The following is a 16,261-nucleotide window of genomic DNA, read 5'->3' as shown; positions in this document are numbered from 1 at the left end:
ATAACAGTTCTATTACACCTCTTTTTGTGTATATTGGTAATTCATTTAGGATGCAATCTGTTACAAAGTTTGTAATGTTCTTAATACTCTTTAATGAAAATAAAAGGTAATAGGCCTTACTTAAATGCAAGAACATGAAAATTTTATAGGTTAAAAATACTGTTTTGGGAGCCGGGCTTGGTGGCACATGCTTGTAATCCCTGCACTTGGGAGGTTGAGACAGAAGGAGCACGCAGGTTTGAAGCCAACCTCAGCTACTTAGTGAGGCTCTCTTTCCAAATAAAATATAAAATAGGGCTGGGAGTATAGCCCGAGGTAGAAAGCCCCTGGGTTCCATCTCCAGTACCCCCCCCACACACACATACAAAAACAACAACAACAACAACTATTTTGAACTTGCAGATATGGAGACACCCTGGTGATATATAATTGTGTTTGAGAAGCTACATTCTGGCTGGGTGTGGTGGTACATACTTGTAATCCTAGTAATTGGGACGCTGAGACAGAAGGATTGCAGGTTTGAGGACAACCTCAGCTACTTAGGCCCTCTGCAATTCAGGCCCTGTTTCAAAATAAAAAATAGGGTTGGGGGTATACTCAGATAGAACACCCCTGAGTTCCATGCCCAGTATCACAAAGAAAAAAAAGGCACACTCAAAACCATCTGCCTGGGTTGACTCTCAGCTCAGCTTCTTACTAGTTGAGTAACTTTGGGTAAGTCGTTTAGCCTCTTTGAGCCCAACAGGTTTCACATTACACCATTTTTTTTTTCATTGAGGTTGTTCAACCAACTACTAATCTCTTTACTTGCTATATTATCCTCTAAACTTCATTTATCCAATTTATTCACAAATACACTAGAAACCCAGATAATAGTTCCCCAGATCTACTAGTCCTGGGAATTGGACTGAAATAGGATATGTGATTACTTCCGTATAATTGTTTCTTTGTGTGTGGTATTGGGGATTGGACCCAGGGCCTTTAACCTCCAAGCTATACCACCAGCCCTATTTTTTATTCTTTATTTCGAAACAGGGTTTCACTAAGGTGCGAGAGGCCTAGGTAGCTGAGGCTGACTGTGAACCTGGGGTCCTCCTGTCTCAGCTTCTCGAGTCCTGGGATTACAGGCACATGCCACCATGCCTGGCAGATTGTTTCTTATGTGGCACTTTCCATAGAAGTTTCAGGTATCCATTGGTGTGTCTTTTAAAATCTGACAAAGCAGCCGAGTGTGGTGCCGCACGCTTATAATCCCAGCATTTGGGAGGCTGAGATGGGAGGATGGTGGTTCGAGGACAGCCTCAGCTACTACTTAGTGAGAACTTTGGAACTCAATGAGACCCTGTTTCAAAATAAAGAATAAAAAATAGGGCTAGGGGTGTAGCTCGGAGGTAGAATGCCCCTGGGTTCCATCCCCAGTACAGAAAGGGAAAAAAAAATCTGACAAAACCAGTATGTTTTAAGCTATTCTGCATTTCTTCAAAAGAAAAAGTGTGCAACGGTTTTAATTCCTTGAATTGTATCTCTTTTTCTGTTTTTGAACATCAGAATATTTAACAACTTGCAGTCTTTTTGCCATTTTCTGTTCTTCCACCATTTGCCAGGAGAATTCATAATTACATCCACATGTGCCTTCAGTTGCATTTAGCTTTGAGATTTGAAACCTAAGGCATCCTCTGCTTTGCATTTTGATCAGGTTTCTGTCTTTGGGTATAAAAACCATCCTTCTTGAGAAGAGAGTAGAACAAAATAGTGACTGCGTCGTCGTGTTTCCTTCTGCTGGTCCTGTTGTAGTTCTCATCTTTGACGTGTCCTGCAGCCAACTGTGACGCTCACCTTTCCCTGTTCTTGGTAGAGTCTAGACACACTGAAAAGACAGCGTCATAGTTTGTCATTGCCACCCAGAGTGGAGCTTTGTTTTAATTTTCTTACGGAGAATGAGGCAATTTTCGTATGGAAAGTATATTCCACTGAGTGTGTCCTCTGTAAGTGCTGTGTCGTATAAAGAGCCCGGCTCACGTTGGTCTCTTATGTTTTGTTTTCTTCATTGCCAGCTGCATTTCTTCCTACTTTAAGTGATTTTATATTTAACATCAGAATAACTCTGTGGCCTGCTGTATATATTCTGTCACACAGGAGCGCCGTAGGCTTTATGGAACTCCTTTTTCCTTCAGTGCTTCTGTCTTGAGACTCAGTCTTGCAGGTTTTCCCAGCAGCTCGCTTGCGTGCTAATCCCCGTCGCAGCAGCAGGTGTCTCCTGCGAGCTATTCTTGGGCTTGGCTAAGGCCTTTACTACAGAAGTTGCTTATGATCTTAACTACTTCTGAGTTCTCTTTCTGTAACATAATTCTTTAGCAGGTACTAGAAATGACTTAAAGATGATCTTGTCTAAAACTTATTTTACAAACAAAGAAAATTCAATGTCAGCAATTTGTTTAAAGGGCTGGAGTTAAAATCGGGCTCTCTAAATTTAATTTACTACCATTTTCTTAGAGTGAGGATTTTTAATTTAGTGGGAGGAACTTAAAAAGTAATAAGAATTCTTATTTTAAGATAAGGAAATTGAATTCCAAAATAGTTAACAAAGTTGCTGTTGTCATGGAGCTAAGTGGTAGAGCTGAGACTGAACAGTGTCACTGCAGGTCTGAGCTCTTCACCGTGCCTTTCAGTCGGCTCTCTTCCTGGAGAGGCTCTCATAGAGCATTTTGCTCTCAAGTTTCCTAATTGGCTTCAGTATTTGAGAAGTGTCGGTTCTGTCTTTTAAGACTGTTACCTGTTTTCTGATGTGACATCATTTACTGTGTGTGTGTGTGTGTGTGTGTGTGTGTGTGTGTGTGTGTGTGTGTGGTATTAGGGATTGAATACAGGGGCATTCTACCTCTGAGCTACACCCCCCAGTCCCATTTTTTATTCTTTATTTTGAAACAGGGTCTCACTAAGTTGCAGAGGGCCTCACTAAGTAGCTGAGGCTGTCCGCAAACTGTGATTCTTCTTTCTCAGCCTCCCAAATGCTGGGAATTACAAGTGTGTGCCACCAAGCCCAGCTTGACATCATTTACTTACTTTTTTTTTTTTTTTTTTGGTGCGTGTGTGTGTTGGTACTGGGGATGGAACCCTTCTACCTCCAGGCTACACTCCCAGACCTATTTTATATTTTAGTTGGAAACAGGGTCTCTTAAGCCAGCAAGGCTGGCTTTAAACCTGCGTGATCCTCCTGTCTCCGCCTCCCAAGCGCGGGGATTACAAGCGTGCGCCACCACACCTGGCCATTTACTTTCTTAATATGTGCTTCATTTATCTCCCCAGCTGCCCCAAAGTTGACACATTTAAAATGACTGCAGACATTTGGCATTGTACTGTGTTTTAAGGATGATTTGCTTGTTTAAAATGTTTTAAACTTCTTGCCGGGCGTGGTGGCGCACGCTTGTAATCCCCGCGCTTGGGAGGCGGAGATAGGAGGATCTCGCATCTATTGCCTCACGTTGTCCCTGGAATTGTAATCTTCCCACTATTTTTCCTCCATATATTTTGAATAATTTTTATGATAATTGGAGTAAGAGTTGAAGACTTTTTCCTAAGTTGAAATGAACCTAATACATTAATTTTTGCCTAAGAAAATGACTCTAGTAGAACATTTAATATGATATTGGCCCCTCTGGTGTTATTGCCGTAGCAAGTCTGTATAGCACTGTGCTTGTCTTTAGCTCAGACTCATTTAGAAATGAATAGAATCTAAATTGCTGTAACTTTATACTAGAAAAGAAAACAAAGGAAGAGTGGAAAGAAATACTGCTCTTTACATGCTTATTGATATTAAGTTGCTGTAATGGTGAACATGTTGATAATCTGATGTGGATGTTTTAATTAAGATTAGACAATCTTGAAGGTCCCTAGTTGCTATGACTTAGGCTGTTACAATATGAAATTAAATAATTCTCAGTGTTTATATTCATATACTTTTAGATATAGGTGGATCTCATGAGTAAAACAACCTTGATGCAGAAACTGTTTCTGGACCACACACAGATTGCTTGAATTATAAAATGTTGCATCAGTATGTTCCTTATAATTCGAAGGAGCCTTAGCAGCCAGCCAGTTACTGCCAAAGGCGTGAGTCACCTTTCCAGTGTCTCCACTCGGTATACACGTGTAGAGTGTGTGTACACATCTGTATACATCCATACACACACACACTTTTCCCCTGCCATACTAGCAGTGAAACCCAGGGCCTCATGCGTGCTGGGCTAGTGCTGTGTCACAGAGCTGCATCCCCAGCCCCTCTGTTCACACTTCATATCAATCTGAGAAGTAGTCACTGAATGCAGTTTTCTCTTCTGCCTCAGGATCTGTGTATATTCCTGATGCTGTGACTCTTCCTTACTTTATTTTTGTCTTTTTCAGTCTTTTCCCTATACCATTGTTTTACCCTGTCTTTTAATTGACAATAATATGGAATAGAATAAAAGATTTTGTTTTAGGTTCAAGTGAGTTTATTTAAGGGAAAAACATCTACCAAGATATATAGTGTAAAGTTTGCAAGAGTAAGATTAGTACTAACGATGCTAATATATATAACCTTTACACAGATTCACCTATTTTAATATTTTTCTCCATTTATAGAAAGATTTTATCAACATTATTCTAAACAGCTATAATTGATTTTTTTTTCTTTGTAGGTAATACTAAGTAGAATTTCTTTGTTACCTAGGGATGAATTTGCTTTCAAAGTACAGATTTCTTTAAGTATTCATAAAATGAAAATATCAGTTATATATCAGTGACAGAATTTGAAAGTTGTACTTCTTTCAGAAATAGTTAATATTAAAGTTCCAATTAAGTTTATAGAATATTTGGAAATGCTAGAATTATCTCATTAACTAAGATATTTCTGTAGAAAGTTGGAATATTTCAAAATCTGAAAACTAAATCAGATATATCTTAGCAAGAATATAAATTTTAATGTATGGCAAGCTTATATTAAAACCTGGAACCAAAATAGAAAAGGATTTTTGTGTTTTTTAAAGAATATAAATGAGTTTGCCTCTTCTCTAAGATAACCTACCCTTAATATTGCTGAAACATCTTCGACCAGTAGGGCCAAGTACCTAAAGCTGTGATGATTTAGGAATTAAATACACTTTTCCTGGCAGACGATATAGAGCCCATAAGTAAAGGTAAGAGAGTAAGTGAGATATGTGTCTGAGACCCACCTTACAGGAGAGAATTCTGCCCCTGGGACATGATATGCCTGGTTTACCTAATGCTGAGATTCTTCTCAGCAAGCACATTTCCTGAAGCAGCAATCGGTTGAGATGATAGTGTGGGTGAGCTCTAAATGGAAAAGCTAAGGCTGTCTTCAGTGCTGACCTCCTTAACCTAAATTTGTTTACTTTATAGGGTAGCATAAAGAAATACACAGTAAATAGAAGTCAAGTGCAGTGGCCATGCCTGTGCTCCCAGTACTTGGAGGGTGGGACAAAAGGGAGAGGAGAGAGGATTGGCTCCCGTTTACTGAATGCCTGCTCTGTAATCATCTTACTGTCATAAGAACCGCACAAAGTGTGATGAAGAACGGACGCTCGGTGAAATTAAATACCGTTTCTAAATTCAGTCAGCTGTTCAGTAAGTAGCGCAGGTTAGACTCATTCCCATCTAACGGTGCAAAATGAAGTAATGACACGTTTTGTGCCAGAAGTTGAACTTTGTCGTTGGGCAGAAGCAGCAGCACTGATCTTAGCCTATGACATTACTTACTGTTTGGTCCCTAGATTGAAGTCCCAAGGTTTTAGCTTGAACTTTTCATTAATACCTTTAAGGAGCTTAACATAACCCAAGAGTAGTTTCATTGTCCCCCCTTCCTCCTCCCCCTCCAGTGGACCCGCCTCTGCTAATTAGATGCCTAGTGCAGCCATTTAGCAAACATTTCTACTTCTAAGATCTTATTATGTAGCTGAGTGTAGTGGCGCATGCTTATAATTTCAGTACTTGGGAGGCTGAGACAGGAGGATCACAGGTTCAAGGCTAGCATCGGCAACTTAGTGAGCCCCTCCACAAGTTAGTGAGACCTTGTTTCCAAATCTAAAAAAAATAAGATAAGATGGAGGATGTAGAACACATGTAGAAGCCCCTGGGTTCAGTCCCTCGTGCCAAAAAAAAATTCCTGTTTTGTGTGATATCTGATTACTGTCCTTCCTGTATCTTCCATTAAGACATTTTCTTGATTGAAGGAAATTACATGTACATTTCCCTAAACAAGACTGTAAATGGCACTCTTAACTCGCCCCAGATATGATCATTATCTTATTCACTTATTTTTAGCTCTTATTCCTTTGCTCATGCCTTACGCTTTTAAGGCCTTGAAGACAAGGCTAATGGTTTTTTGTCTTGTTTTGTTTTATTCTTAGCCCAACTTGACTTACATTAAGTACCAAATAAATTTTAAATTGACATTGTTTTTTTAAGCCTGAAATTTATTGACTTTCTTAATTTTATTTCATTGAATACTGTAATTTTAGCCACTGGATTGTTTTCATATGTGGCTTTATGAAATTTTTTTTCTCCATGTAATTTTTGCAAATAAAATTGGATAATCTTAAGAGTTACTGTTAGTTCAAAGAGATGATTTGCTGTATGACAGTTTTTCTTGCTCACCACCTGCTTGTGCAGTTGCGAAGACTCCCCGTGTGCTACACATGGGTGGCTTGCTCCTCGGCTTGCCCCCCCTCGCTCTCCGAGGAGAGCGCGTCCAGTAGAAAGACTGACGACCGAGTGGCTGAACGGGGCCGCACTGGGCTCTGGCACATGGGTGAATTGACCTTGCTTTGAATTCTCTGTTTCATGAGAAGTTTAGAGTTCTCTGCCATTGGGTTCTGGAAGTAGAGGTGACCGGCGCATTTTCTCAGAGCTTTCACTGGCTTTCTAGCCCGGTAATTGCAGGTGATGTATCTACCAAATGCATCTCGAAAAGTCTTATTGAAGAGGGTGTAGATCAAAGGATTCACCCCTGAAGAAATGTAACCTATCCACACAAATACCTCCAAGAGAATATGAAGAGTAGTCTGGTTGCAGGAATCGCACAAAGCTAGAGTTACATTTGTAATAAAAAAGGGGCACCACATAAGCAAGAAGAGGAAGAACACGATCCCCAGGACCTTTGAGGCTCTCTGCTCGTTGGAAACCGTGTGCACTGACCTCTTTCCGATCGTGGATGTTCTTTGCGTAAGTGTCTCCGCGCTTGAGCTGGGCAGAGTTTTGTCCTTGTGAGAACCACCCAGCATCGCCACCTTTTCGGGGGATGAGCCCGGGGTCTCATCCTTTTGGAAAACTGTGGACACAGTCAACCACGTTGGGCCTTGAGGTGGCTTGTTCTTGACCAAGTAAGCTTTCTTCTGTAAAGCACGGATAGTGAGGAAGTAGGTGACAACCATGATGGCAAGGGGTGTGAAGAAGGCAGCCAGGGAGCCAAAGAGCATGAAGCTGCCAAAGCGGTCCTTTGTCAGCCCACAGGTGATGTTGCTTGGGCTGCGCACATCCGTCTCTATGCCTTTGATTGGTATAGGAATGGCAATGCCTAGGGAAGAGGAGACGAGATTGATTGCCATTTTTGACCTATGTTATCTTAATAACTTTATCCTGATTAGTGTGTTGTAATTCCTGGAACCCACAGTGTAGAACCTGTCAGGGCACTTGTCAGTGGAACCTTTTTACCAGCAGAATCTAAGAAAGCAGATGTGTTTTTAAACAGAAATTGGCCAGAGCCGGGCGTGGTGGCGCAAGCTTGTAATCCCCGCGCTTGGGAGGCTGAGACAGGAGGATCGCACAGGTTCGAAGCCAGCCTCAGCTACTTAGTGAGGCTCTCAGCAACTTAGTGAGACCCTGTTTCCAAATAAAATATAAAATGGGTCTGGGAGTATAGCCTGGAGGTAGAAAGCCTCTGGGTTCCACCCCCAGTACCACCAAAAAAAAAAAAAAAAAAAAAAGAAAGAAAGAAAGAAAAGAAATTGGCCAGAGATTTCAGGTTATGAGAACTTCCCTAAGCTATATAAAAGTAGGGAATATCTTCATTTGTTGTGCTTTTTTCATAAGCTATTTTTATTTTTTTATCTATTCCAGGTTACAGAAAAGGATTTTAGAAGATAAGCTGCTCTTATCTTAATATCCAGTGTAGTTGATTAGAGAGACTTCAGGCAGCCATTCAGTATTTTAATTCTCAGTAGATAATCTGCTTTGATTGTTATCTTTGAGGTTACACAGTTTCATTTAACAACAGTTTTATCTTTTTTTCTCCCCTTTTTCTTTTTTGTGGTGCTAGGGATGGAACCCAGAGGCTTTTCTACCTCTAGGCTATACTCCCAGACCTATTTTCTATTTTATTTGGAAACAGGGTCTCACTAAGTTTCTGAGAGCCTCACTAAGTAGCTGAGGCTGGTTTCGAACCTGCTCAATACTCCCATCTCAGCCTCCCAAGTACTGGGATTAACAAGCATGTGCCACCACGCCTGGCAATTTTATCTTTTTGATGTTCATGAATATCTTATCCTTTCCTTCTAATTTCTTAGGGAAAACTAAAGTTTTCATTTTTCTTTAAAATAAAAAAAAATGAGCCAGATGTGGTGATTCATGCCTTTAATCCCAGTATTTGGGAGGCTGAGACAGGAGGATTGCAGGTTCATGGCTAGCCTCTGGAATTTAGCAAAACTGTGTTTCAAAATAAATAAAATAGGAGTGTAGCTCAGAGGTAAAATTTTAGTCCCTGGGCTCAATCCTTAGTAACACCAAAAAAGAAAAAAAAGTTGCTTAATAATTTGAGAATGAGCAGATTGTGAAATTTATTCTCAAAATTTAGAGTTCCCAGCTTGGGAGTCTGAGACAAAAGATAACTGGTTCAAGGCCAACTTTGGCAACTTAGCCAGACACTGCTTTAAAATAAAACAGGGCTGAAGGCATAGCTCAGAGGTAGAATACCCCTGGATTCAATTCCCAATAACACAAAAGCTGGGCGTGGTGGCACATGCTTGTAATCCCAGTACTTGAGAGACTGAGACAGGAGGATCACAGGTTGCTTTTTCCTCGCCTATGAAAGGAAGAGAGATTTCTAAGGTCTTTCCAAATCTATGAATCCGAAGTCTTCCTTTTGTTCTTTCCCTCCTGCATACATCATCACTTGTTAGTAAGTTTGTTTATATATCTGCTTGGACAGATTTTTTTTTTTATTTGTCTTTTATTTGTGTGTGTATGGTACTAGGAGTTGAACCCAGGGTTGCTGCTCTACCACTGAGTGACATTCCAGCCTTTTTATTTTTTGAGACATTTAATGTTCATTATAAATGATTTAGTCTGTGCTATTTTGTTATAGCTAAATATTTGGTGGTCTCACTAAGTTGCCCAGGTTGGCTATGAACTTGTGACCGGTCTCGGTCTCCAGAGTATGGGGAATATAGGCATGTGACCACCCTGCCCAGCTCTTCCATGTATCCTTAGTTCCTAGCACATCCTAGCATCAAAAATTTGATGTTTGATAGCTTATATTATGCAGGCTTTATTACCACTTCTAACCAGCAAGCTGTTTACTCTCTTGGCTTGATCATATTTCAGTGGCAGATGTTTCCATCTTAAGGATTCACATCTCTTTTTCCCTCCCTCCGTCCTGTCCCCCTCTCACGGAGCCCACACATACACCTTTACACCTTTATATCTCATGTTCTTTACCTCACTGCAATGAGCTTTTAAAAAAAATAGTCATGTAAAATGAATGGCTTTATTTTTTTTCCACCTCAAAGTTTAATTATCACCCATTGTCTCCCATCTTTTCCTTTTTTTTTTTTTTTTTTAAGAGGAGGCTGCTCTGCTCTGTCAGCCTCTGCCCCTTAAACTGGCCTATTCTTACTGCTTACAGATCTCTCCTTTCTGAAAAGACTTTTACATACCCGAGCTTTCTTACTATGACACAGCAGTGCCACACCTTGTTTTACCTCCAAATTTTCCAGAAGAGGTTTGGCCATGGTACTGTTATTTCAGGAATCTGTAGGCCAATTTTAGCATCTCATTTTCTTTTTTGCCCATATTCTTACTCTGATTACAAAGAAATAACATCTTTTTCTTGCCTTTCTTTTGGCATTCTGGGTCGCTTAATTTTTTTCCTCTTCTAAAAAAAATTTTTTTTAACTAGTAAAAAGGGAATCTGCTGGTCAGATCATTTATATTTGTTGGAAATCTGCTTTTTTTCTGATATCAACTATTTTGTGTGTGGTACTGGGAATTGAACCCATAGGCGTTCTACCTTCTTCACCCCCAGACTGATTTTATTTACTTGGAAACAAGATCTCGCTAGGTTTCATGAGAGTCTCACTACTTGCTGAAACTGTCTTCAAACCTGCCATCTTCCTGTTTCAGCCTCCCAAGTACAGGGATTACAAGTGTACGCCACCACACCTGACTTCTGACATTTACTTACAAGAGACTTGAGTAATGTGTGCTGTACTTCATGCTAAGATACTCTGTGTTAGCAACTGTCTTCTTTGAGCACTAAAGATGAGCACAGGTCATAATAGTTTAGAAGAACTGTGGTTTCTTTCTATAAATATACTATTTATTTATTTATTTATTTATTTATTTATTTATTGGTGGTAGTGGGGTTCTTGGAAACCCTTCTACCTCCGGGCTACACTCCCAGTCCTATTTTTATATTTTTATTTGGAAACAGGGTCTCTTAAGCCAGTGCAGCTGGCTTTGAACCTGTGCGATCCTCCTGTCTCTGCCTCCCAAGCGCAGGGATTGCAAACGTGCGCCACCACACCCGGCTCTATCTATGTTAAAACATACTTAAAACGCTAGAGCAGATGTTTAACTGCCTTTAACCTGGATATATATTGAAATGTTGGCTTTCAAGAATTTATGACCTCTGATACCTGATTTTAAGATATTTAGGTTGGTTTTCTCTTTCTTCTAGATGTGATTTAAGATGTATTTTACTTTTTGTTACTTTAATGTGATTGTAGGATTCCTCAAGCTAGTCCTTGTTATTGTTGTTGTTGTTGTTGTTGTTTGCAGTCCTAGGGGTGGAACCCAGGGGCGTTCTACCTCCAGGCTATACCTTCAGCCCTGTCTTTTATACTTCACTTTGAAACAGGGTCTCACTGAGTTGCAAAGGGCCTCACTAAGTAGCTGAGTCTGTCCTGAACCATGATCCTCCTGTTTGGGCCTCCCAAATGCTGGGATTACAAGCATGCATGCGCCACCACGCCCCGCTTCTCAAGCTAGTCCTTATTGATCCATTGACAGATATGAAGACTGTTTTTGGACTTAGCCTTCCTATATACCAAAATCAAAGTGAGATACTTTGTCACGGTTTTTACTGACAATATGATATAGAAACTAGCTGTTGCCTGTGATAATGTGAGCACTTTGTGTTATTGTGTCAGTAGACTGCCTTGACCCTTTGTGGTGAGTCCTGCCCACTAGACCTGAAATTGTCCTAGCCAAAAGGAACCACAGGCTATGTATTCTACCTCTGCCTTTGCGTTCCCCACATACCTATTGAAATTAACCACACCATTGTAATCTTGACGAGTGCCGTAGTTCGGGAGTTACATTGATTGGCCTGGATTGGCTTTTTGATGGCTATGTACCGATCCACTGAAATGGCACAAAGATGCATGATGGATGCGGTGGAAAAGAGGACGTCAAGAAATAACCAGGCGGGACACAGGACGAGTGGGAGGGGCCACGCAGCTTCTGAAAGAAAGAAAGAAAAGAGAATTTGCTCTGTGGAATGGCAACCTTCAGTTTATAGTTTCTTTTTTAGATGGTATGTATTTTTAACCTTTTCATTTTTCATCTGACATTTATAATCTAATTTCTACAAGATAATTTTATTTTTATTTATTTATTTATTTTGGTGGTACTAGGAGTGGAACTTAGAGGCTTTCTACCTCCAGGCTATACTCCCAGACCTTTTTCTATTTTATTTGGAAACAGGGTCTCACTAAGTTGCTGAGAGCCTCAATAAGTAGCTGAGGCTGGCTTTGAACCTGTGCGATCCTCCTGTCTCAGCCTCCCAAGTGCGGGGATTACAAGCATGCACCACCATGCCCAGCTTAAGATAATTTTTATGGAGACAGTAATATTAAGTACAATATTTCTGCTTTAAATACATTTGCCGAGCTGGATTTGTTGACTCATGCCTATAATCCTGGCATTTGGGAGGCGGAGACAGGAGGATCTTTTGTGTGAAAAGAGCCTCAGCAAGTAAGTGAAATTCTCAGCAACCTGGCAAGACCCTGTTTCAAAACAAACAAAAAGGGCTCGGGGTGTTGCTTGGATGAACGCCCCTGCAAGCCCCAGTATCACAATTAATTAATTAATTAATTAGCTATCATAATAATTAACCTTTTTACAGTCAGCAACAATGTAGCAATTTTTGATCTTTGCTCTTTTGTAAATGGCTTTTGTGATCTTAAAAATGTATCCAAGCCAGGCATGATGGCACATACTCCTGTAACCTCAGTGTTTGGAAGGCCGAGACGGAAGGATTGGAGTGGTCAGGACCATTCTCAACAATTTAGAAAGGTCTTAGCAGTTTAGTGAGACCCTGTTTTAAAATAAAACATAGATAGCGCTTGGGGTATCTCAGAGGTAGAACCCCTGGGTTTAATCCTAGTACGTGTACACACACACACACACACACACACACACACACACACACACACGTATACAATATTGCTTGCCTCTGAAATTTAAACTTGGTTTTGAGTTGCTATTGTTTAAAAAAAAAAAAAGCAAGTCAACTAAAAAGTATTTCTTTTTGGAAAGTAGAAATTAAAAAACCCAAGGAGAAAATTTCATAAATACTAAATTATTTAAAGCATTTTAAATATCATCATATTAGATATTTAACTCTAGCCTATCTCATGCTCAGCTGTAGTGGGAAAACAACAATGGGACAAAACAGAAGTTTTTAAACAATTTAAGCACTGAACTATGTCTCTTTTTTCAGAGAAAAAGAAAGAAGTGAGCCGGCCGTGGTGGCGCTCGCTTGTGATCCCAGCATTTGGGAGGCTGAGACCAGAGGATCGCGGTTTGCGGACAGCCTCAGCTACTTAGTGAGGCCCTCTGCAACTCAGTGAGACCCAGTTTCAAAATAAAGAATAAGCCGGGTGTGGTGGCGCACGCTTGTAATCCCCGCGCTTGGGAGGCGGAGACAGGAGGATCACGCAGGTTCGAAGCCAGCCGCGCTGGCTTAAGAGACCCTGTTTCCAAAAATAAAAAATAGGTCTGGGTGTGTCACTCGAAGGTAGAAGGGCTTCCAGGAACCCCAGTACCACCAAAATATTTAAAGAAATAAAAATAAGGAATAAAAAATAAGGGAGGGGGTGTAGCTCGGAGGTCGAATGCCCCTGGATTCCATCCCCAAACCCACAAAAAGCCTCCCAAGTACTGGGATGACAAGCGTGTGCCTGCAGCTGAAAATGCAGAACCAAGAGTACTGGTGCATTCCTGTAATCCCAGTACTGTGGAGGCTGAGGCAGGAAGATCACGGGTTCAAGGTTAGTCTCAGCAACTTAGTGAGACCCATTTCAGAGTAAAAATAAAAAAGGGCTGGTGTATAACTCAGGCATAGAATACCCCTAGGTTCAATGCCCAGTACTATACATGCCAATTCTAATCATAAATCTTGTACCCATGAGCAGGAAGCCACAAAAGAACCTTTATATAGAAAATATTTGTCTTTGGAATTTGACTACTGACCTACATATTCGTAACTGTGCACTAAGAAGGGAAACATTTTAATGCTCTTTTAATTGAGCCTATGAAACCTTCAGCTTTATTTTTTTGTGTGTGAGGGGGGCACTGGGGATGGAACCCAGGGGCATTCTACCTCTGAGCTACACCCCCAGCTCTACATCCGGGCTATACTCCCAGACCTATTTTTTTATATTTTATTTGGAAACAGGGTCTCACTAAGTTACTGAGAGCCTCACTAAGTAGCTGAGGCTGGCTTCAAACCTGCGCGATCATCCTGTCTCAGCCTCCCAAGCGCGGGAATTACAAGGCTGCGCCACCTCGCCCAGCTTTACACATTTTTTAATCTTAAAAATTCAAATTTTTTAACCGTAAAAATTCAAATGCTTCTTTTTTTTTTTTTTTTTTTTTTTTTTTTTTTGGTGGTACAGGGTTTTCTGGAAGCCCTTCTACTTCTGGGCTACTCCCAGACCTATTTTATGGTTTTTTTTTTTTTTTTTGGGAAACAGGGTCTCTTAAGCCAGCATGGCTGGCTTTGAACCTGCGCGATCCTCCTGTCTCCACCTCCCAAGCGCAGGGATTACAAGCGTGCGCCGCCACGCCCAGCTTGAAGTTTTGCTATTTTAAATTTGCTATTTTAAATTGATTATCAGGCATAGAAAATGATGAAAAATGACAGGCTGTTTGTTTGTAACCTGCTCTTTTTTTTTTTTTTTTTTTTATTCCCCAGAACTGGAGATTGCACTTAGGGGAACTCAGGTGGCATTGTACCTCCTAACTATATTCCTAGTACTATTTTTTATTCTTTATTTTGAAATAGGGTCTCACTAAGTAGCCGAGGGCCCCACTAAGTACCTGAGGCTGGCTGCAAACCTGCGATCCTCCTGTCTCAGCCTCCGAACTACTGGGATTACAAATGTTCCACCACGCTGAGCATAAGTGCTGTGTCTTTAAAATCTCAAATCCGAGCCGGGCGTGGTAACGCACGCTTGTAATCCCTGCTCTTGGTAGGCTGAGACAGGAGGATTGCACAGATTTGAAGCAATCCTCAGCTACTTAGTGAGGCTCTCAGCAACTTAGTGAGACCCTGTTTCAAAATAAAATATAAAATAGGTTGGGAGTAAAGTCCAGATGTAGAAAAGCCCCTGGGTTCCACCCCCAGTACCACAAAATAAAATAAAATCCCAAGTCCATCTTTTATTTCAAAGAAAATACAAGACAAAATGACTATCTAGTTCTCTGTTAGTACATCACAGTGGTATAGCTTCCTGGCAGGAACAAAGTGAAATACTTACCAAACATTATTGTCAAGAGGGCGATTGGCATCACAAATAATCCAACTAGCAGATCAGCCACCGCCAAGGACATTAAAAAGTAATTGGTAGCATACTGTAGCTTTTTCTCCAGTGAAACTGCCAGAATAACAAGGATATTTCCGCCGATTGTGGGTATTATCACCATGAGTATCAGAAGAGCTGCCCAGTGTGGTCTATTTCCCTGCCCCTCAATGGTCTGTTTCATTTCCTCTGGTGGCGTTGCTGTCTGTGATCCAGATTGGTTAGAGATTAGGTCAAATGTACTCTGCAAAACGTGCTCAGGAATTCTGCTTTGCTCTGACGTCCTAAGATAGAGCCATCCGCTGTTTTTCTGTGGTTTGATGCAGTTCTGGACAGTGGTCGTCATGGTCAGTAGTTAAGCTGGTCATCTTTTTTTATGGCCCATGCCAGGCACTCAAAGCCAGGATCGACTCCTTCCTTTAAAAAAAAAAAGCTTCATTTTTAAAGTTCTCCAAGATGAGAGTATACATATATCTGTCATGTTTAAGACCTCCAAGCTGTATTTTCTAAAGCTTAGGTTTCAGAAGGCTCAGTGAATAAAAACAATTGCTGGGGGAAAAATAAAGTTTTGGGTTTTTTCCTCTCCTGCAGCAGTAGAGTTGTACGTGAATTGAGTCCCCCTACATACAGATACGTAAATTGCATTCTTTAGTTTATTTTTTTTAAGCAGTGAGAACGCTTGAGCTTAGTAACTAGCCCCTTCTCAATAAGTTCTTTGTGCTTTTGTGAAAATTCAGTCAATTCCTGCAAAAATATTATATTCCTGATTTGCCTCAAAATTAATGAGAAGAGATACATTAACTTTGTAATAGTTATAATAAAAAGCTAGGTGTTTTTTGACCCTTAAATATTTTTTTACTTTTACTTTAGAAAATATACAGAATAGTAGAAAAATCAGAGCACTAAGTAGTTCTGAGTAGAACTTAAAAGTATACACTGGCTGTCCACCTAGGAAGACTCCACGCTCACCTTAAGGTCTAGCTAAATGTCTTACCTTCAGGAACCCTTATACAGAATCAGTTCATCTCATTACCATTTATACAATGCATTTTAGAGTTCTAAATTTACCTTTAGTACTAAAGGTAGTTTGAGAGAGGGACGAAAATAGTACTAGGATCCAAGTAAGTGTTTTTAGTAAATTTATCTTTCATAGCATGTTTCTATAAGTACTTTTTAAATTTAAT

General features: G+C 40.4%; 2 protein-coding genes across 3 annotated transcripts in view; one reads left to right on the top strand and one right to left on the bottom strand.

Moving 5' to 3' along the window:
- PSMD1 (proteasome 26S subunit, non-ATPase 1) overlaps positions 1–16,261 on the top strand; it is a gene marked incomplete at both ends in the record, with an annotated part of 94,576 nt that overhangs the window by 35,299 nt on the left and 43,016 nt on the right. The window lies entirely within an intron of this gene.
- HTR2B (5-hydroxytryptamine receptor 2B) lies at positions 6,687–15,490 on the bottom strand (the record flags this gene model as incomplete). The annotated part of the gene is made up of 3 exons (XM_080720039.1): positions 15,036–15,490; positions 11,533–11,733; positions 6,687–7,570 (listed from the first exon to the last, which is right to left on the bottom strand). The coding sequence occupies exons 1-3, from the start codon at positions 15,421–15,423 to the stop codon at positions 6,687–6,689; spliced, it is 1,473 nt and encodes a 490-aa protein (XP_080576165.1). The 5' UTR covers positions 15,424–15,490.

The sequence above is a fragment of the Muscardinus avellanarius genome (assembly GCF_963383645.1).
Source record: "Muscardinus avellanarius genome assembly, chromosome: 2".
Taxonomy (NCBI): Eukaryota; Metazoa; Chordata; class Mammalia; order Rodentia; family Gliridae; genus Muscardinus; species Muscardinus avellanarius.
This window is presented reverse-complemented; position numbering and strand designations above follow the sequence as displayed.